Raw genomic sequence first — 22,589 nt, forward strand, 5'->3', positions numbered from 1 at the left:
GTAGCGTCTCAGAAACACATGGGTAAACATGGCGGATGTGTAGAGTACAATGTGAGCAAGATTACTTCATTCTTTCGCTAAATGTCTCCTTGAATACAGACAACGTTTTGCACTAATTTTTTTTTTTCGAGGCCCTTATTACAATGGCGTTGGTTAGCCGTTTTCTTCGGTGTCATTTGCCAGTAGTAACAGGACTTCGCTCCTTGATCAACTCAAGTCGTGCTGGAATAAACATATTACCGTCATGTCAGGTCAGTTTTTATGTATTCGTTGGAAAATTCTATTTTCTGTTATAAGCTACTTTTATCTAAATATGATTTTCGTTTTCAATTTCATTTTCACTGCAATCGGCAATCAACTTTGTTTAAAATTCATTGTAGCTGAGATGGAAGACAGGTTGAAGCCCAGGGGGGAATGGAGGGGGGGGGGGGGAATCCCATAATAAAAGGGCGGGGATGCTCGTCAGAAATTTTGAGAAGAACCCCCAAAAGGTACATGATCCTGTTTTGTGGGCATTGCTTGATATGTTTTTCACTCCTAAAAGGTACCAATTGTAAAACAACAATTAATCTCCAGTCATTTTTTGCGGCTCAATACCCTAAAAGGTACCACTGAGGACCCCTTGAGGTTAAACACCCTAAGAGGTACCAAAACTGCTTTTCTAACCCCTGAAAGGTACGATGAGCACCCTGTCCTTTTCATTTGGGAGTTCCCACCGGGGGGAGGGGTGGAGGGGGCTCTATTGAGCCACTGACTAGGAACCAAAGAATGGTCAAGTTAAATTGGGGAGCCTTGGTCTTTGAGTTAGTACTGAGAGCTGGGAAGCTATGCTGCTGACAAAGATTATTTCCCTATATTTCAGGTGCCATTCAAGCGCTGGTATTTTCGTGCAGTACCTCTAGCTCCTCCGCCAAAGCCAAAACCTCTGGACATAGAAACATTGCCTAGCTATGGTGAGTGAAAAATGATGAAATTAAAATGACCGAAAATGACGAGTAAATAAGGTACATTTCCTAACTGACTCTGACTGGCACTCTTGCTTGCATTGTCAGACATTTTTTCTCAGCATGTCTTGCATGTCGATCTCAGTGCTTCTTTCTGCCAAGGTAAGTTTTTGATTGAACTCGGTGGTCATTGGGCCAGTGCTTATCTTCGGGTTTCATAGTATGGAGTGACTAGGTAAGGAGTATTTGTACTCCACCTGGATGGGATACTAGCCCTGAGCATTTCATCTTCCAGTGCCTGGCCCATTTACAATAATTAAACACCTGCATGGAGAGAGACATAGTGTGAAAAAACTATCTTGCCAAGGAACACAGCACAATGATCGCCACCAGGGCTTGAACTCAGAAAGCTTGGTCCAGCGCGCTAACCATATTAGGCCACTGTGTTTCCCAGGACTCAAACAAGGTCTTCTCAACATGGAAATTATTAATCATATCTGCCCAGATTTGCCCATGATGTGTCTATATTATTTTTTTTACAAAGTTGTTTTCATTATTTCTCTTGGTACAGGTGTGTTCAGTCCAAGTGTTTGTAAGTTTATTTCTGTGAGAGATTATGAAAACCGCGACTCAGGAATTCTGGCCTGGGTGACATCCCTCACTGGGGAAGATCCTTTAGGAATTATAGAGTTAAATGAATTTGTTTTTGGAACAAATCCAAGGTAAGTGTCATGGCCAAGTTGTCGTTATTTAAAAGAATTCAAAGATAGAAAAACACCAAAGAGATCATGGTAGTAATAAACCATGGAGGAACAAGTTAGGATGGTAAAGAATGGAGAAGAATATTGCAGATTACAAACAAACTTGAAAAATTGAGGCTAAACTGTTCAAGATGTGTAAACTGTGACTTAGCTCCTTTAACTTGAGTAACTTTTTCTGAAGCCTACCCCTCATAATGAATTGATTATTTGAATATTGAACCCGCTAGTCATTTCAAGAATGCAATAATGAATTGATTATAGGAAAATTGAACCCACTAGTTGTTCCAAGAATATGGTTAATGGGTTTACTGTTCAAAAAAATCAATTCAATATTGATTTTTGAAATGACTAGTGAGTTCAATATTCAAATAATCAATTCATTATTGCATTCTTGAAATGATTAGCGGGTTCAATATTCAAATAATCAAATACATTAATGTAATCTTGAGGGGTATGCTTCACTTGGTTTGACTGTGAGGAAAATACAGTATTCACTCAGTGGCTGAATGGTCATCAACCATCCAAAATGCAACAGTGAATGGAAATCTTGTTAATATTAAACTTGACAGATTCTCTAATATAGGTACATGTATGTAATAATTATATCTAAGGAAACTGAAACATAAAATGACATATGATTATGATTTATGATTTATTATGATTTCAGAATTGACATTTTACACAGAGTTGTTGTTTGGCAAAGAGCTAAAAAGAGAGCAGTAAGTTGCTTTGTTGTCACTTAGGAGCCAAGCTGTTTTTATAGTTTTCCTTAAGTTTATGCCTGAAACTGGATAAAAGTCTCATTGTTGTAACATGGCAGTGTTAATAAGTTATTTGCTGTCATTTCACAGGGTACTGCTAAAGTCAAGAACCGTAGTGAGAGGAGAGGAGGTGGAAGAAAGCCTTGGAGACAGAAAGGAACTGGGAGAGCTCGGCAAGGCAGCATAAGGGCTCCTCAGTGGAGGAAAGGTACATTTACATGTACTTAGGGACTGTGGAACTGATGTGTTCAAGTATTGTCTCATGGGTATCACATTACTGTAAGATGGCAACTGACATGTTGTAAGGGTCTTTTTATTTACTGAGTGGCCCATTCCATATTGGAGCAGGGTTGGCGCAGTGGTGAGAGTGCTTGCCTCCCACCATTGTGGCCCGGGTTTGATTCTAACCTGGTGTTGGTTGAGTTTTTTTGTTGATTCTTACCTTTCTCCGAGGGTTTTTCTTCAGGTTCTCCAGTTTTTCTCCCTGCTAAAAAACCAACATTTCCAAATTCCAATTTGATCAGGATAGAGGACCTGCATGAAACCCAGCTAGGGCTGATGTGGCTTCATCTCTAAATATTATTTAATAAATAAATAAATAAATAAATAAATAAATAAATAAATAAATAAATAAATAAAATATTTTTTTAACTAATTGAAATCTTATATCATTTTTCATAACATTAAGTCCCAAGGTGGTCAGAAGCAATTTGCTTCCTGAGGTGAATATTACAACAAATGAATGACATTGTGTCAATGAAAGGAGAAATGAAGTGCTGATAAAATGAGTGCATTTCCTTCAGGTGGCAGGGTACATGGTCCTGTACCAAGGAGCTACAAATACTCATTACCAAAAAAAGTCAGGAGAATGGGTCTGCGAACAGCTCTGTCAGTCAGATATGCTCAGGTCAGGTTCTCTTTCTGTTGTAATAATAACACACTTAAAAAAAACAAATATGATAATTCTACAGAATTAATATGCTATTTTAATATAATAGGGTCTGCAATGCATGTACATGTACATGGCTGTGTTGCTATAAAACAGATTACAGACCTATGGGCAAGTGGGCAATAAGCCATGATAAGTGAAGTTATGATGCTATTACAAAACACAAAAGGCACATTTTGTGTCATGAGTTTAATATACAAAAGCCCAATCACATGATTAATGACTGAACCTGCTATTGTCCAAAGATTTTGAAGAGATTCCAGAGGTTAACAACCGATTAACCAAAGATCAGTACTTAAGGTCAAATAAAGGTTTCCAAAACCTCCTGAGTATCATCATCCCTTTGAAACTCAGGTCCTCTGTAGAGGATCCCTATGGGAAATTGAATATTGGGACTGGGAAGGCATGTAGGGGACGATGGGAATAGGAAAAGGGCAGGAGTAGAGGCCTCTCTTCCCTCTTTCCCCTTCCCAGTGTTCCCTGTGTGCTTCCATTTTTCCCTCTCCCCAGCCTCCAAATTACCAGCTTACTGTCAAAGCATCACAAAAGAGCCCTCTGCAGAGGAGAGTGCCTTTGAAAAATGTACATGTAACAATTTACCTGAAAAAAATTTCCCCTTTCTTCAACAGGGTGACTTGCACATTGTTGATTCATTTGACGACATTGAGAGTGATCGGGTACGTGCTTAGTTTTAGTAATAACCTATTCTTTTGGAGGTCTGAAATATGGTAGGACTTTAAAGAAGTGAAAACTCCACCCTATCATGGAGGGCAAAGTGGCTTAATGGCTAGCTGAGCTGTTAATGAGCATGCTTTCTTCGTTATCATTGGGCATATATTGATAGACTGAGGGTTCCATTGAAATTTGGGAGAAAGGGATTAACAGGATAAGATATTCAGGCCTACTCCTCATAGGAAGTCTAATGGTTCATCTCCCCACCCCTCTAGAATTCCAGTGAAGATTTTCTGGAGCTGTTCATTAAACATGTCACATGCCATTGTATTCATGAATCCATCATTTAGATCAAAAAGGGTGAAAAAAAGGTTAAGTCTACATACAAGCCAAGTGGCCCATCAGGCCAGAGCTTATCCTGGTCTCTGTGGCATGAAATGACCAGGAATATTTCTTCTCCCCCCTGGATGGGATGCTAGTCCATTGCAGGGTTACCCTCAGTATTAAATGTTGTACCCATTTATACACCTGGTGGAGAGAGGCACTGTTACAGTAAAGTCATGTGTCTTTCCTAAACACACAGCACAATGCCCTCAGCCAGGGCTTGAACCTGGACCATTTGATCCAGAGTTGCATTCACTGACCATGAGGCCACCACCTAAGATAAGAGAAGAAAACAAATTTGAAGGACTGTGTAGAACCTTGTTTCTGTTTAGTAATGAATGAATGAATGAATGCATGAGTGAATGAGGACTTGTTGTTCTCTAAATTGCAGGATTTAATTCCACTTCTGGAGAAGAGAGGCTGGACAGATGCTGTCCTTGTTGATTCGTAAGTTGTTATGGATCCCTTTTACCAATTGATAACAAAATCTAATCCACTTATAATAAAATAATTTATCTTAAAGCAAATTGTTTGGACTGGATTAGATATTTATCTTACTCGTTAACAAGATAACAAAAGTAAACTATCGTACTATGGTATCGCAGGGCAAAAGTGAAATCGGTGCAGTAACCAAACAAACATCAATGTCTCCCTAGAGTTGATGCATCAGTTTTAGAAGTTTGGGGGTTGAGTCTTACTGTTAGATGTCTCTCACAGGGGGATAAAAAACAGGATGTGCAAAGAGGCATTCATGAGTATCAGTGTGCGTACTTTACTCTTGCCAGTGTACCTATAGCTAGCAGCAACAGTCATCATACAGGCAATGCTGTTTGATGCTGCAAATTTGTGAGCAGTAACACATTGTATTTTTCTTTTCCTACAGCAAACAAAATGAAATTCTAGTGGAAGCCGCTGCAGAGATGGAGAGAGTTGATGTGCTATGTCAGAAAAGTATGTTCTTAATAAGCCTTAGTCCATAGCTCAAACCATCAATTCCCCTTACCATTTTCCATACATTTTCCTCATAGTTTGTTCTGAGAATTTGGTAGTACATCAGGACTGCACATACTCTAGTTGACAGTTCTGCAAAGCTCAGAATGGCTGCTACTTTAGATGCTAATAGTCAGAAGAGTGCAAGACATGGTTGCCTGGGTAATAGTTAATGCACTGCACTCTGGATCAAGAGGTCTAGGTTCAAGCCCTGGCACTAACTTACTTCAGCAAATTTTTGTGACAGCTCATTGTTTGATGCTTCATTGCACAGTATTCCAAATGAGAAAATCAAGTTGAATAGGAACTCTAGTTAAACAATGGACTGTTGTCAGTAGTTTCTGGGCTGTACTCGCCCACAATGAAAATCAACTCAACATTAAAAATTGACAGGTTTTATTTTATTTGATATCACTAGGGATGTATCCATTTGGTGTTTGATTCTCCTACAATTTTTTTTGTGTGTGTGTGTGTTTGTGTGTGTGCATGTGTTGTCAAAAAAATAATGTTGATAATTTCAAAGCCAATAATTGCAAAAAGTTGATACATATGACAAAAAATTCTTGTCATAAACTAATTTATTTGTCTCCATTTCTAGAATTGGATGTTTACACAATATTACTCCGAAGGAATATCATCTTAACCCTAGATGCTGTCCAGGAGCTGGAAGATTATTACTGTGAGGATGACAGAATACTTAGAAATCAGTTTGACTAGTTTTTCCTTTTTCCAGTGTGATCACTGTGTAAATAATATTGCAGTTTGTTAGTAAAACAAAATTGATAACACAGTGTTATAGTTGTTTTTGGTTGGCATTAATTTTCACCTTGAAGGAGGTATGAAGGTCTGATGTTTAACCCCCCTTGGAGAAACTCCGATACAAAAAAATTGGGGATACTCATCCTAAAATTTGAATCAAACCCCTAAAGGAGACCAATTTGGGTGTGGCTCGGGCTTTATCTGACCTGTAAAAGATACCACTTAAATGGAATACGCTTGGTTACCAGCTGTTGTTCAGGAAAGGAGCCTGTGATACTAGACTTGACTTAAAAGACCAGCAGAAACCAGGCCCAAAAACAGAAATAAGAGCATTTTTATATTACTATAATTTCTTTGAGTGCACCCTAAAAGATGCTTTGACAGCTAAAAATAGTGACATTTTGTCATCAGTGACACCCTAAGTGAAACTAGAATCCTCAATTTATACCCCTGAGCAAGTCGAGCATCCCAAACCTTTTCACATGGAGTTCCCCGTCTCCCGGGGTTTAACACCTGAAAAGGTTCACCCATATCATAACCCCAAGCTGACAAAAAAAACAAGCCAAAACTTTCTGCAGTACGTGAAATAATTTATTACAATCAAATATGTATACATGTGACAATGTGCTTATAATTAACCTAGCCTAGGTGACTGTGTGAGTAAATTGTTCATTTTAATGTAGTAACTGGAAATTGTGCTTGACAACAATTAGTGTATGTTAAATATTTAATCACATTTATTTAGTGTATCGCTGGTTACTATTAAACTCTTGCCAAACTTGATCTGACTTCCCAGCGTAATGCTTGCCTCTTCTTATCTGTTGGAACTACGTATTTGTTGGGAACAAAGTTATGTTGTGGTTTCTGATTGAAAGAAAAATAGTAGAAGATTGAATTAGAATTACTAAAAGTAGGGTGAAAAACTCAATATTTATAAAACAGTAAAAGACAATTCACAAAATAGACCCTTTTCATAAATGGCTGCCAATTTAAAATTCTTTTGTATGCATTTAAATTAGCCTTACTGACCTCGTTTCAGAGTAAAAATTCTTTTGAATTACCAACTTCAAAATAATACTTGCAAAAGAATTTATAATTAGCCACCATTTATGAAAGTAGTCTATGCATTGTAAATTGTGATCTTAAATAATAATAAATTATTAGACTTTTATTTCAAGGTCCTGGGTGGTTGTAGGAGATCTAATTTACAGTGTACTATCCCTGAAACATGTTCTTTATTGCTCATGAATATAATTTAGTGTCAGAACAAGACGATGCTGCCAAGATGATTTCATTTCCTTTATTAACATCACCTCTTGGCTTAGAAAAGTCTTGATACCGTAAGGAGATTACAGTATAGTAACAGAAGTACAGTTATTGCCCAATTTGACTAACCTCAAACACGTCACACTGCAACATTTTTCCCTGGAAAATGCAAAGACCAACAATTATTATTGATGTTTTGGCTTCTAAATGTGTTCAGATCAATGAGATGAACAGAGCTAATTAAGCAGCCAAAATACTCATCTGTATAGGTGGGCTTATGAAACAACCACAGGACAACACAACAATCAAACTGACCATGTATACTTTTCAAACCCAAGGAGATTCCTCTCTGAAAGTACAAGACTAGACTAGTCCTTTTCACATGTATGCTAAGTACCAAACTTTCAGTCAAGCCTTGTCAATACAAATACATTATTAATAGCAACCAAGCATTCAGAACTGAAAGATCACTGATAATCAAATCATTACTAACCCTGACATTCCAACGCAGATTTTTGTGACTTTTTTCCCCTGGTGCCTTGTTTGCTTGCCATTCATACTTAAATTGGTGATATCTGCAGTCAAATGTGTTAAAAGAATAATGTACGTCATGTCACTGCAATTTTAGCAACTGCACACAATGTATAATACTCTCTGGTCACAAACAGTTAACCATTCAAATAATTAAAAATTCATCTAATAATTAAAATCCAACCTTGAAACAGGATCAGATTTCTTCAATTGCCGTGTATGAGGGTGACGAGTAGATGGACGAATAACTGCAAGGAGATGAGAAGTCTATCAACATTTTAACCATCCCATCAATTCTCAGTAACTTTTGACTACTTACTGCAATTGTTCTCACATTTACAATTTATAACTGACATTCATTTGCTTACCTGCAAGGAAATTACAAGATAAATACTGTTTAATAATATAATAATATTGTTGCTCCTAACAATACCTTTTTCACCTTGATTTTTTAAAAAAATAATTAAGTTCGGGGAATATATTATCCAACCTACAGTACTATATTATCCCTTGGATTGCCATATTTTTAAAAAAATTCAATTATACATAATTGATTATGAAATCTGGACAATAGAGCCAAAGAAAAATAACTCTCGGGTGTTATGACCACAAATGTTGTTATGGGCCTTAATTGTGCCCACTGGCTCGAAAAGCAATGATGATGGTGATAATGATGATGAAGATGAAGATGACAATCACAATGCTAACCTACAAGGGTCTCTGCAATACCAAATAATATTGGATACCCCTAAAAACCAAATAGAATCATTCCAAAGAAGCATCCCTTCAAAAATGTGTTAGGAACTTCAGTACTACTCACAGGAGGGTAATGCTCTGTCAGCATAATTTTCCCATGGTCGGTAGTCAGTAGGTTCCGTGGATCCTTCACTCTGTACGCTGATGACATCTGCTTCATCAATTTCACCTGTTGTGTTGACTGGAAGGTCTCTAAGTCTTTGCTCCAATTCAGATATATCTGTGACTAAAATCAACAGGGTTTGGTAACTTATAATACATGAATGGCAGCTAAAATCATTGAAAAAGAAGCAAAACATTTCATTGTTTGTTTCTTTTTCTAATTAATTAGTTACTATAATTAAATTAGGTGTGCTAATTTATGACTTCAATATTAGGAGGAAGTGTCAATTGACTGATTTCACTGTACATACATTATACAAGGAAATCAAAAACTAGATGATGAAATAAAGAAAAGTACAATTCACAGGAAATGAAATAAGATTTCACAACTTTAGTTACCATTTCTTTGCAATACAATGCATTAGTTGTACTCTAAACAATTTAAATAATAATGTAATTATTACATTTTTAAATTTGAACATACCTGAATCAGTACTTGCAAATGATTCATCAAACACTCTGGATTCACCATCTCTTCTTCTCAATACTTTTCTCTTGATATTCCTACTGCTTGGTCTGGATTGCTCAGACTGAGGAGAACTTTTGGCTGTGGAACTTGATTCTCCTCTTACTAGCCCAGGATTTGTTTGGTGGTGATGTAAATTCTCCTTGCCAAAAGGGTGATGACTTATCTAACATAACAACAAATTAGTTTGAAGTGATCAGAAAAATGCATTAAAATAATATTACAGTATCATAAGTAAGACAGGCAAAACCAAAGTGGAAAGTTCCAAGCCAGGAGTGGGCAAGGGTTCTCGTAGCAGGTAGCTTATTCTAATTCTTATTTCCAGGGAGTCATGCTGTAAGAGTTAAGAGTAAATAGAAAAGAGGGAAAGAAAGAAATTGATGTAGGAATACTCCAATATTATCTTTAGATGGGAATATCCAATTGGGTCTTTTATCAGAGCATCTCAAACAGGTTCGACCCTGTACAGAGTCTAATTCATTGTAAGTCTTAAACCCATAGGCTCTATAATGTACACGTTTGACACCGGCTGGGCAGCAAACCGTTTAAAGTACACACTTAGTTGAATCCTGATTATTTTCTCATGCCCTCAATTTCTGATCCTCCCAATCCTCACAATAACTCACACCAACAGTCATTTCCCTCTCCTCGGTCAAACACTGTAATTTTACCCCCAATTTCTCAACATCTCTGATTTTTCCAACCAATTTTACTGTAGATTCCCTTGGAGGTTTGAAAAATCAGGATTCTACTGTACATGTGGTCTGTTGGTATGTGCCAACGAAAGAGAAAATAAATAAAACACTGCAGAAATGTGCATGAATCGCTGATGAAAACATTGTCATATTCACTGCTTAAACTGTTCATTGATTCACAGACTTAAAAATACCTTTGTCAGAGTTGGTGCAGACTTTGTCCTAGGGAAAACAGTGTCCTCCAAAGGGGATCTGTAACTATCATTCACATGGTGCCGTTCTTTGCTACTGTCAAAAACTAAATAAGAAGAAGAATTACACAGTCAGGACATCAATAATTTTCAGCTTTTAAAACTGTGTTGTAGTCAGGCTTATTCATGATTTGTGTTGTTGGGATAACTATGTCTAACTGCTCAACACACTATTTAATTACTCCACAGGACTAAACGTATCTTTACTGGTAGCTGATCTTTTAAGTAACTTATTTATTCAGTAATCATTATTGTTCCTTCATGATCAGTTCCAATTATCTCACTACCTGTACCCTTACATTGTGTTACTATTTTAAGGAGAAATTAGACTCAGATCATGATCACTGTAAAAAAAAAAAGTCTCAAACTGATTGACGATCCTTTATTTAGCATACATTGCATACCATTTGAAGATGAAGAGGTTTCATCTTTACTTCCCTCTAAGTAACTGTCAGTATAATAGCTGCCACTGACGGATGATGGCGTTTCTTGACTTCTAAGATGCCTGCTCTCGCTGGAGCTCGCTCTCTCCGATTCAATTAGTTGTCTGAGATCTAAAAACAAAGTTTCTTCAAAGTCACTTTAAACTTATATTCTAGCATGTACACTGCAAATTAAGCTGTATAATCAAAACAACCCAAAAAGGGTCACCAAAGTATTCAAAATTGCATTGATCGATCATTCATAAAATAGATCAAAGCCCCAAGAACTTCAATGTACAAAGTAACGACAACAAACCTCTTTGAAATAGTCTTAGCTTGTCACTTGGTATATTCGAATAGCCAAGCTGTTCTAGCTTTCTTTTGATCTCTTCTTCCGTGAAGTCGAAGCTCTCAGCCATGATTTCACAGCGTTTTTTACGAAATTAAGTATTCCACCATTTGCTTGAAATCAACAACAGCAACGGTACTTCTAGTGCCCAGACTCCAGCGTGTGAATAGCCACGTGGTACATCTCGCTGCGCGTAAACAATGGAAGGTTGAAGATGTCAGTGACATTTCGGCGAAATTTTTTCCATGCACAACTCACGTGAGCGCATCAAATATCGTCTGCAAGGAACCTTAGACCTATTCTGCGTGTCAGTGAGTTTGCTGCGAGGTAAGTAATATTCCAATTATTCATTGTGAAAATTTCGTTACGTAAGCTTACTTTTCCGCTGGTCTAAAAGTCTATTTGGCCATGGAATAATTTACGAAAATTTAATCTTTTGTAGGAACGATGTTTGTGCCTTTGATCTTTATAGCTTTGCTGTGTCTGAACGTCGCCTCGTTCAGACTCTTCAGGTATTGTTACTTTTTCTGTTTCTCGCATCCGATAATAAGCTTATAATCAAATATTAATTAAAAATTTCACTTATCGGAGTGTTTTACAAACGAGCGCGCAAGCGGTGTTACGTCTCCTAGCCACTTTCGTATGGAAGAAAAGAAACTCGGAGCTGCAGGAGGCCAGGCAGAAACAGACAATCGCATAAGCTTACGACATACATTTACACATCGTAAGTTGAAACCAGAGTAACATCTACAGACAGAGTGAGAGAATTATTACTACCCTTCTCATCTACGTTTGGTTTGTTCTAGTTTTGATAATATCTTGTATCCTAGGTATAGACTAATGTCACCTGAAATGAGCTTATTTCCGCGTCCCTTTGTAAGCTGATATATGGTTTATAGTCGTATTAATTACACTGTTAACTATTTCAGTTTGGTAAAACTGTGCAATTTATGGGTTACCATATACCTATTACTGCACACAGGGGAATTGGCAGCTACTCGGGTCATGGAATGGAAACCGTAGTCAAGTCTTGCTGCCTAACAACCTAAGGAAGGACCCCATAAAAAGTGACAAGGGTGATCAATTTCCTCATACCTTTACATCTGTGCTTGTGTAGCCATACTCATCCCCCACCCCCACCCCCACTCCCCACTCCAAATGAGGAAAAAAGGGAGGGAGGTGATAATATGTCATTGTCATGGCACATAGCATGTTTTGGGGCCAGCTCTTTGTAGATGTTGTCTCCCATGTGTTCTTCATTGGGAGGGGTACAGTCCCAGGGTGGCACTAAAAAAGACTGGGATGCTCGTCAGAACGTTTGAAAAGAACCCCTAAGAAGTACCCAGATCCTGTTTTGTGGGAGTGGCTTGAAATTTTTTTCTCCCCTAAGAGGTACCAGTATTCTGACATAACACGTTATCTCTTGTCCTATTTTTTTGGTCCAATATCCTAAAAGGTACTGCAGAGCTCCCACTGTGGACCTTTTGAGGTTGAACACGCTAAGAGATACCAAAAAAACATCCCCATCCCTTTTATATGGGAGCCCTGACCCTCCCATGGACAGTCTTTCAGGGGGGGGGGTATCTTTTCAAAATTTCCAGCAATCAACCCTTTTCCTCTTACATGGTCATACCCCCCACCCCCCACTTGCAAAGATCTATTGAAGCATTTGCTTAAGCCTTGTGATGTGGCTCTGTTGATCTTAATGGTTGAGTGGACTTGCTCTGACCTAAGCCTTTATAATCAGCAGCACAGAATATGATGATGGTGCCGACTTCAATCTGTTTGTTTTCACTCAATGGTGGCCTCAGACGCAATGCCAATATGCACTTGTAAGTGTGAGCTTAAACTGGAATTGTTACAAATACACCTTTTGCCCTTCATAACCAGGAAATACATTTTCATTAGTACGAAAGTATTGGTCAATAGCATTTAAAATCAGTTTAGCTAAATAAGATGCAAACCATTTTAATTTGTGTGATACTCATTAACGCAATTTGCATCGAAAGGACAATTCTTTAAGACTAATTTTAATAGTGTTTTTATGAAAACAACATTCTTTTGCGGGAATGAGGATTCATATATTTTGAATTCATGTTCAATTTTGCAAATAAAATTTCAATTACAATGGATTGCTTGGTGAGAATTTTTGCATCAAATTCCCTCTGGGTTCTAGGGGACATTTAAATACAAAGCAAAGCCACTGCATAAAAATCTTCTCCTAGAATGGAGCGTAGGGTTGCTCTGCAGTTCAACAACAGCTAAACGATATGCAAGAGGCAAGATGGCACGGTATAATCCTCTAGGAAACTACTGTCAACAAATTCTTTTAAGAATAGGAAGAAGAGATACCAACACTGTAACAGTTGGAAAGTGTGCCCAATGGTTTAGGTGTATGCAAACCTATATACCACGATGTCTTAGCAGGGAGCATATGGAAGGATATGCATAAAAGTACATTAGACTTATCTTGTTGCCGTTTAACATCGTATATTAAATGATATTTTGTTGTTAATGAAATTCTTTTCTCATAAATGAACATTAATTAAGAGGAAGCAATATTGTTGCTACATGATCTTTAATGATTGTTATTTCCATTAAAGTGAAACTACATGTGCCTTTTAATGAATGTTCCTCTCTAGGTAAAAATCGCTATTGATTACTCTAAAATTAAAACGCTTGTTTACTTTTAAAGCATGATTACACATTCATTGTAATGACTGATTTTTGGGCGCTAATGAAAATATATTTTCTGGTAATGAAGGGCAAGTTAGGTGTAAATAAATTTCTAGTCCTCGCAGTTTAATTAAGTACACCATTTTTCTTCCCCTATAAGGGCAATGTGAAGAACAAAAGTTGTGTGCCATCGGGAATTACAAAGTGGACAATCCATGGATTGTGGTATGATTTAATGTGCCACGGGTTATGTCTTGATGAATTCCAAGCCTGTAAAAAATTATCTGGCAGTTACATTTACACTATGGAGTCAGTAGCGCAAAAGAAGTTTAACTCTGACTTTTAAATTCAAAATGAGTGCTACTCCTATTAATCAGATATTAGTCCTGTATTAGTTACTTACTTGACATTACCATTATTTTATTTTTATCCTGTGTAATGTAACCACCATATGGCCTGTTATCAATCTGAGATTTTTCTGATTGTGTGAAGTACACAGTGGCAGATCCAGACCTTGAGCTAAGGGGGTTGAGGGAGGGGGGGTTGTTTTGCTTGCCCTGCCAGCTTTTCTTCCTTCTGTGATTTCTTCATTTTTTACCCAAAATAAGGGGGGGGGGGGGCGGGCCCCTTCCCTAGAACCACCACTGATAAATGTCTACTTTGTTTGACTCCAAGTTACAATTGTGCAATAGCTGGTCAGTGTCAAATGAGAAAGAAGCTGCATCAGAATTGAATGAATGTTTTTCTTGCAGGCCTACTGTTGGTGAAGAACATAAACCAGTGTACTGTAATAGCTCATGGCCTTTTGATGGGGGAGACATAGAGGTAACCTAAGCTGAAGACCTCTGGCATGTTAAAAGTCTCTTACTCGAAAACATGAGATATAATAATCTTAAGACTTAGTGTTTATTATTTTAAGGATTTGAAACCAAAACTGGACTTACAGTGGCCATCTTATGATTCTCCTGATGCAGCTGAATTTTGGTATGAATTGTTGTTTTTGAAAGTTATGTTATCAGTGGGATCCTAAAAGAATAAATCAATAAGTAATAGTAATAGTGATAGTGATAGTGATAGTGATAGTGATAGTGATAGTGATAGTGATAGTGATAGTGATAGTGGCAGTGGCAGTGGCAGTGGCAGTGGCAGTGGCAGTGGCAGTGGCAGTGGCAGTGGCAGTGGCAGTGGCAGTGGCAGTGGCAGTGGCAGTGGCAGTGGCAGTGGCAGTGGCAGTGGCAGTGGCAGTGGCAGTGGCAGTGGCAGTGGTAGTGGTAGTGGTAGTGGTAGTGATAGTGATAGTGATAGTGATAATAATAACAACAATTATGTTTATCAGGGAACCCAACTCACCATGGGGGCTTTCAGTAGGACCCTTAAAAAAAGAAATATTTTAAGTGAAAAATAAAACTTAAACAAAAATTAAACAAAACTAAAAGAAATAATTTAAGGAATATTAAATGGAGAAATAGCATCAACTTGGGAAAAACCTGAGTTCTAGTTACATAGAATTTGAACCCAGAGCCCTCCATGATCTAGCCGGATGCTCTAGCCACTGTGCTACTTGAGACTCTATGGTGAGCAAGGGTGAAATATGGGTCCTTGACTGGAACCACATCACATGGTCACACAGCCAAATAATGACTTGGCACATAATTTATGATGGCAGAACTCATATTATACTGCACTGCGCTGTTACTTTGAGGCATATCAAAGATGCATCCAACTATCCGCCAAAGTGATTAATATAATGATATGCCTTAATGTGACTGTCTATCCACCAGACAGTCAGTCAGTCTGTCTGTCTGTTAGTCTGGCTGTCATTTAGTTTCATGTCACTTAGTCTGACTCTGTCTACCTGCCTGCCTGTCTATCTGTCTGTCTGTCTGTCTGCCTGTCTGCCTGTCTGTCTTCCAACTTGTCTGGCTACCTGTCTGTCCATCTGTCTCTGTCAGCCAGTCTGCCTGCTAGTTTGCATACCTATTTGACTGCCTACTGTCTGTCAGTGTGTCTCTCTGCCAGCCTACCTGCATGTCTGCCTACATTTATGTCAATGTGTCTGTCTGCCTGCCAGTCAACCTGTGTGCCTGTCAGGTTGCCTGTCTGTCTATCTGTCTGTTTGCTAGCTTGTCTGTCTGCCCACCTGCCTACCTACCTGGCTCAATTTCTGCCAGACTAGTATATCTGTCTGTTTGCCAGTCAGCCAGCCAGCCAACCTGCCTGTCAACTGTCTGTCAGTCAGTGTATTAAAAAGCAGATGCGCATGTACATTTCTACCAAGCAATCAACACTGAACAGAATAACTTTCATTTAGAGAGCCTCCAGGCTAAGTCACTGAACAGTACAGGTGTGTAGATATGTATTCCTCACAACCCTCCACACCTTAATATTTGACATTTTGTTTCTTACAAAGGAAACATGAATGGGAAAAGCATGGCACATGTTCAACCAATCTTCCTTTCCTAGACTCAGAACACAAGTACTTTGAAGTCTCTCTGTCGTTAAATGTCAAGTATGATATATTTAGGTAAGAAGTTATTGTGGTGTGTAACTATGGATTATTATTCTATAGTAGCAGATTCAACTGTTAGAGCTCAATAAATCACTGTCATTAATTGATCGTTATCGTTTGGATTTTTAATCTGGAATTTTAAGAAAGAAGTGTGTTATAGTGAAGTGAACATATCGCCTAACACTCCGGGTAATATCACGCTTATATCTAGGGCTATTATTCTCCCTCAAAATCCCGCATTACCAACGTGACGGCATGATTTGGTATCTCATTAAGATGAACCTACCTGACCAGCATTTCATTAAGCCAGATCTGGATTCATATCCCGTTGATTCAGTGGTTATCAGTTCATGTAGTCATCTATTTAAGCAATAGAACACTTTTTCCGTGTTTACATAGCCTCATCTAAACACAAGGAGAGTTCGGAGAATTCGAGACAGTTATGCAAACCCTTGACTATGTCTCGGGTTTGCATAACTTTCGAGAATTTTGCCAACCCCCGAGTGTTTAGATGAGGCTATGTAAACACGGAAAAAGTGTTCTATTGCTTTTATAAAATAATTCTCCAAAAAACGAGCGAATCTAAAACGTCACGACCGTTTTTACATACTCTCATCTAAACACACCTATCGACCAATGAGAGTACGCGTAGTAGCTCAGTTATTTCATAAAACGTACTACTGTTTTGCTTTTCGAGTTTACCACTGCTTTCTGCATAACACTGCACTTGCTATCCTTTCATGTGTTGGTTTGTCTGTTTGTTTGTAGTGTCCTACAACAGAGCGGAATTGTACCATCTAACGAGAAGGCTTACCAGGTACAACAGGACTTCTCTTTTTTTTGTCAGAATAAGGTCGCACGTAATCTCCGCCACTTACCATATTTGACACATAGGACGCGTGCTGCGGGGACAGTACGTAAGCTGGTGCACCCGATGCAGATATTGGTTCATTTCTATATTGTAGCGGAGACAGTTTGCTAGAGCCGTGCACACGATGCAACAATGAAAACCTAAGGTCATTTTCTCCCTGCTTCATGACGGACGGATTCAAACCTGGTGAATTTCGTGCAACATGCTGTCGGGAAAGAACTTTGTCACAAAATTGTTTTATGAGGAAATCTGTCACTGCAACCCTCGCGCGGGGGCGGGGGGGGGGGGGGACTTCCGTACAAAAAGGACGGGGGTGCTTGTCGTACCTTTAAGGGGTTAAAAAGCAATTTTGGTACCTCTTAGGGTGTTTAGTCTCAAAACGTCCACAGCGGAAGCTTTTGTGGTAGCTTTAGGGTATTGTTACAATTAGTATCTCTTAGAAGTGAAAAAGATTTCAAGCCACGCCCACAAAACAGGATCTTAGTACTTCTTAGGGGTTCTTTCCAAAATTTCCTACGAGCCACCCCGTCCCCCACCCTGTTTATCTGGAATTCCCCCGGGGCGCTGCAACATGTCACCGCTTCATGTCCCTGCAGCATGCCCCCTTATGTGTGCCGACCTTTAAGATTTAAGACTCGGAAATTGTCCAGCCAAAGGTTGTTTATAATCCTACAGATTTGTCTCACATTTTTACATTTTTTTGCAGGTGAAGGATATTGAGCGTGCTCTTTTGGACGCTTACCGAGTTCATCCCACAGTTTATTGTCTGCCTGTTAAGGTAAGAACATCTTCTCTCTCCTAGGGTGTGCACATTTGATCGCCTGTGAAGTTAACGCATGGTTGTACATTGTTGTGGGGTGTAAGGTACCGTCCACACTAGCGCCGGAGGAATTCGAAAACGCGGCTCTATTTCTCTGGTTAGGCCTACCGTCCACATTAATCCGTCACGAAAACGCCCTTCAAACCGGAGGAATTTGAAAACGCCGGCTTTGCGATTTAGAGTGGACAGAAAACATTTTGAAAACGGAGCTTTTCGAAAACGATGATAATGTGTTTTCCCTGTTCTAGTTTCCTCAAACACAAATAATTGTTGCCGGTAATTGTTGCCTTTTCAAATTCCCCCGGCGTAGTGTGGACGTGGCGCACGCGTAAACACACGAGAAATAATGCACCCGGGCGTTAATTTTTCTCTCTCGCACGTTGCCTCTGTCGCTCGTTCGACATTTTTACTTGTTTTTGTAACAAGAAGTCTGTCAGCAAGGACACTTGGCAAGTGCGACTGATTTGTTTTACTTGGACGAAATGTTTTCAAGCTTCAGAGCAACTGGCCGATTTTTTTCTCAGGCGTTATCAGTTGTTTTGTTTGCTCAGTTTACGCGAAATCTGTTTACACGAATTTTATCTCGTGAAGACATTTTTTCCGACAAGCGAGGGCAGGAACATGGCAATTTTCAGTTTAATCGCTAAACGTTGGAGTGTTGCAATGGAGAGCATTTCTAGCCTTTGCCAGTTTGTATATGGGAATGCTGATAAAACAGCCTTTATTCAGTTACTATTTTCCACTCCAGTCGTGGGCTGTAGAACAGGCAGTTGAGCTGGTGCAAAGCGCGAAGCGCGAAACGCAGAGCGCGAGACGAGAGCGACAGGCGTTTACTTTTCACGCGCTGCACGGCTAAACCGCCTGCTCTGCTGGCCACTCCAATCGGTCTTGTGAACACACAGCCCATAAGGAAAAGTTTCTCGATTACTCAAACATGTCTCGCTGTTTTGTCTTTTAGGACTCTCCTCAGATGTTAAGCTATGTTGAGGTGTGCCTGAATAAATCAGAGCTGTGTCCAATTAACTGCATGAACAGCACCGCCGACTGTGATTACAACAAACCCGTGCAGTACCCCCCTATCGTTCCTGTAGATGGCGTGATGTAGAAGCATGCTTATTGACCAATCAGATTTCGCCAGTACGCCAGTACGAGAGACTGGAATGACATCTTTTTAGGGCCTTTTTTGGGGGAAGGGTGGGGGTGGGTGGAATTGGAATGTCTTTGAGGGGCTTACGGGGTGGGGGGGGGGGGGGATAGGCGTTGGGGAACAAGGGGAAAATGGGCATTCATTTCACAAACAAGATATATTTCTGAATTATTTCGAGGGACCAGGAGATTTTTCTCTTCGTAAAGTAGTTCAATTATCAGACGAAGATAAAGAATGAAATTTAAAAAAATTAAAACGCTCTCAATTTGTATATTAAAAGAGCGCATTTTGACCTGCAGAATAGGTTTTTTCCTACGATCCAAGAATCCACGGGAATAGCAATCTCTTCTGGGAGAAGCAAAATATAATTTATTCTTTGTAATACTTTATCGGTGCAATAAAGATCGTCTTGTCATTTTTACTTTCAAAGTAATGTTGTGTGTGGTTCTTCAGTCAAACTGTGGTATTGACATTGTCATTGACAATCAAAGAGCCCAGCAAAACCAAAGCAAGGACATGATTTTCGGCTGTCAATATGAAACCTTTGATTGGTAAAAAAAAAATGCGGGAAAAGTATTCTGACCAATTACAGCAAACATGCTGCATCTCTCAACCAATCAGAAGCAAAACCTAACCACTCGTGGCTTGCGTTCGGAGCACTTCCCGGGCTTTCCGGCGCCGGTTTCATCTTAATTTTTTTTATATTATTTTTCTATTCAAATTCTGATTGTTTACTTGTGTCTGTTGTGATTGGACAGATGTAACTGCTTTGGTTGTGACACAATCATTAGAATCGGGACCGGGCACCGGAATACGTTATCAACCCAATATTCAGATGGACCTTTCCACAAATATTCAGATATTTTTTGGGTTATTTAGAAGTTTCCGAGATTTAGAAAATGTTAAGATATTTAGAAAATTTGGGGATATTTAAAAACATTCATAGAGTTTTTGGGCCTAGCCCTGTGTTTTCCTCGCTATTTTCTTGAAGTAAGACTCAGTTTTATGCTAGAAACGATACAGTTCAACGATTTCTCACTTGCAAACTACATCCATATCAATAAGAGCGCTAGGGCAGCAATTTCTCATGGCGGATGCTGGTAACATCGAAGCGCCTGAATCTTCTTCGTTACCCTGCGAGCAGAGGTCCTCTCGATCTTCCTAGAAAAGTCGACTACTGAAAGAAACTTTTGCACATTTTGGCCTAAGTGATTCAAAATCGGTGTATTCTTACCACACAAGAGCTATTTCGAAGGTTTTCCGAGATATTTGGAATGTTTTTTGTGATATTAAGGAGATTGTTTGAGAACTTCCGGAAAGATATTTGGGCGATTTTACGTGATATTTGTGGAAATGCCTACCACCAGATCTATTCTAAATAAAACTTAATCTTAGAGGGAGTTGGTTTTTTCGCCTTATACTCAGTATATGAGAGGTGCTTCTCTAATTTACTTCCGCTCTGTAACCCTGTTACCCCAGAGAAGCACTCACATTGGTTGCACCCCTACTTCGGTTCAAGCTTGGTTCACAACAAATTATCCTCCGAAACGCACGCTGGAAATCTTGATGCAGCGCCCCGTACAGCACAGGGTTGACTGCCGCGTTGAAAAACACGAACACTGTCGAACTGTACTCCAGCGCGCGCGGGACAGCCTCGCGGCCCTCGAAGATCGCCCAGAGGTTCGCGATTCCTCGCGGAATCCAACAAAATACAAACGCCATGACGACTGCGAGAAGCATCTTTGTGACACGCGTTTCCATAAGTTTACGTCGTCTGCTTCGTTTCGCGCGAGACAGGGTAGACGTGCTTCTGAGATCCGAAAATCCCATTTCCGTGATGTTGTCTTTAGATGCAGTGATGTTATCTGTTGATGCGGCAATGTCATCTATTGACGCAGCGAGGTTATCAAAAGTCACACTCCTAACAGCTCGTGGAGTTCCCGCCTCGCTGTTGCTTCTGCCAGATTCAGTCCGATCTTTGACTTCTCTCTGCGATAATTCTAAACTCATCGTTTTCTCAAATATCCGCTTGCCTTGCAAGCGAACATGTTTGTAAATGTTTATGTAAAGAAAACCAGCCAGAATTGACGGTATAAAGTAACACATCACCTGCACGGTAATCGCATATGACATTTCTTCGGACCAGACAATATTACAAAATAGAGTGCCTTGTATGAAGCCGAGCTTGCCCCATCCAAAGAACGGCAGTAGAGTCCATATTAAAGAATAAAACCACCCCAAAAGAACAGTAATTACAGTTCCTTGTTTGTTACAACGTGACTCGTACGCGTGAGGGTGTGCTACAGCAATGTACCTATTTACACTGATGTGGAGCAAAGCCATAATTTGACCCGCAGTTAAGAAGGCATTTATGAAACCCGTTAGCTTGCATATCGCCGAAGGCAATACCCATTCCTGTGTCACTGCTAACGTCATAACAAATGGCACTATTGTGACCGTAATCGATAAGTCCACAAGGGCCAAGTTTACCACAAGAATGGCGGCTGTAGTTCGGAGACTTTTGGTGCGGCGAACTGCGATCATCACTAAGATGTTCCCGAAAATAGCGAATACCATTGTGCAGCCCATCGCGACGACAGAAACCAGAGATGCGGTTGATATTTTCTCAACTGTGCTGCTGCGATCGGACTGATTAGTCAAGCGAGGAGGAAAAGATCCGTTCTCCATTATCATGCCAAAAAAATTAGCTTCTAGCATCAACCGGAAAAACCTGAAAACGCAGCGAGGTTTTGGAGACTTGATCTGCCTGCTAGAAATCAACTGCTCTTTGGGTTGGTGAAGTCCGCAAAAGATTACATCAGCTATGTAACATCCTTTCAGATGATTTAACAACTTAGAAATCGACGACGCTAATTTCTCTGCCACCCACCAACATCCGGGAAAAAGGAGGTCATAATTTCTTTTGTCAAAACGAATACTGCCATCGAATTGTGACAAAATACTTCGACTTTCTGCCCTGTCAAAGCCGGTTTTGCCAATGACCCGAAACGCCTAATTTGGGCCGCAGACTTCCGTAACGTAAAACTCAGTGTACAATTACACTGTACTATGCAAACGACGGGACTCCATATTTAGAGAGCAATCTCTCAAGGACGGTAGCTATATTGTTTTTCTTTTCCATAAAATACAGGAAGCCAATTCACCGCAATAGTAAAACTCGAAAGCGATTGGTTGATTTTTTTCATGCGTTTGTTGGCTTATCAAGTTTTTAAAGCTATTTTTGCCACAGAACTGTCAATTTTGTTTTAGTCATCAAAGATTAAAAATATAGGCGAATAACTTCAAATTTAATAGTACACTTAAGATAGGTTCCAAATTCAGTACTTAATTTTCGTTTCTCTTCTGATGCTGCTGAAATAAGTGGGCACTTGTTAAAACATTTCTTGACATGTACACAAATATTTCCCGGCTTGTCAAACTAAAACAA

General features: G+C 39.4%; 4 protein-coding genes across 6 annotated transcripts in view; 2 read left to right on the top strand and 2 right to left on the bottom strand.

Annotated features, from left to right (window-relative positions):
• Positions 1 to 36: 36 nt before the first annotated feature.
• On the top strand, positions 37 to 6,796 carry LOC145484103 (large ribosomal subunit protein uL4-like). Its single transcript, XM_081462723.1, has 10 exons — positions 37 to 251; positions 863 to 953; positions 1,516 to 1,666; positions 2,373 to 2,424; positions 2,557 to 2,674; positions 3,270 to 3,373; positions 4,045 to 4,092; positions 4,863 to 4,918; positions 5,355 to 5,422; positions 6,060 to 6,796. Exons 1-10 carry the CDS (start codon positions 144 to 146, stop codon positions 6,176 to 6,178), a joined length of 915 nt encoding a protein of 304 aa, XP_081318849.1. The 5' UTR covers positions 37 to 143; the 3' UTR covers positions 6,179 to 6,796.
• Positions 6,790 to 11,251, bottom strand: LOC145484101 (centriolar and ciliogenesis-associated protein HYLS1-like). The gene is made up of 9 exons (XM_081462720.1): positions 11,086 to 11,251; positions 10,752 to 10,901; positions 10,291 to 10,394; positions 9,360 to 9,567; positions 8,838 to 8,999; positions 8,202 to 8,265; positions 7,980 to 8,061; positions 7,616 to 7,645; positions 6,790 to 7,084 (listed from the first exon to the last, which is right to left on the bottom strand). The coding sequence occupies exons 1-9, from the start codon at positions 11,186 to 11,188 to the stop codon at positions 6,983 to 6,985; spliced, it is 1,005 nt and encodes a 334-aa protein (XP_081318846.1). The 5' UTR covers positions 11,189 to 11,251; the 3' UTR covers positions 6,790 to 6,982.
• Positions 11,252 to 11,292: 41 nt separating this feature from the next.
• Positions 11,293 to 22,589, top strand: part of LOC145484105 (ribonuclease Oy-like) — a 38,491-nt gene continuing 27,194 nt past the window's right edge. The window contains exons 1-10 of one of the 3 annotated variants that reach the window (XR_014048982.1): positions 11,293 to 11,445; positions 11,561 to 11,630; positions 12,866 to 12,950; positions 13,955 to 14,019; positions 14,547 to 14,619; positions 14,714 to 14,778; positions 16,205 to 16,318; positions 17,072 to 17,120; positions 17,881 to 17,952; positions 18,953 to 19,547. Coding sequence is in view for 2 of the 3 variants with exons in the window: in XM_081462725.1 (XP_081318851.1) it covers positions 11,364 to 11,445; positions 11,561 to 11,630; positions 12,866 to 12,950; positions 13,955 to 14,019; positions 14,547 to 14,619; positions 14,714 to 14,778; positions 16,205 to 16,318; positions 17,072 to 17,120; positions 17,881 to 17,952; positions 18,953 to 19,099 (822 nt within the window). In the remaining variant the exon portion in view is untranslated. Of the gene's footprint in view, positions 11,446 to 11,560; positions 11,631 to 12,865; positions 12,951 to 13,954; positions 14,020 to 14,546; positions 14,620 to 14,713; positions 14,779 to 16,204; positions 16,319 to 17,071; positions 17,121 to 17,880; positions 17,953 to 18,952; positions 19,571 to 22,589 lie in introns of those variants that run through there. The other 2 variants (XM_081462725.1, XM_081462726.1) reach the window with 2 other exon arrangements.
• Positions 19,660 to 22,476, bottom strand: LOC145484100 (alpha-1B adrenergic receptor-like). Its single transcript, XM_081462719.1, has one exon. The coding sequence runs from the start codon at positions 21,857 to 21,859 to the stop codon at positions 20,612 to 20,614; it is 1,248 nt and encodes a 415-aa protein (XP_081318845.1). The 5' UTR covers positions 21,860 to 22,476; the 3' UTR covers positions 19,660 to 20,611.

Source organism: Orbicella franksi, chromosome 4 (assembly GCF_964199315.1).
Source record: "Orbicella franksi chromosome 4, jaOrbFran1.1, whole genome shotgun sequence".
Lineage (NCBI taxonomy): Eukaryota > Metazoa > Cnidaria > Anthozoa > Scleractinia > Merulinidae > Orbicella > Orbicella franksi.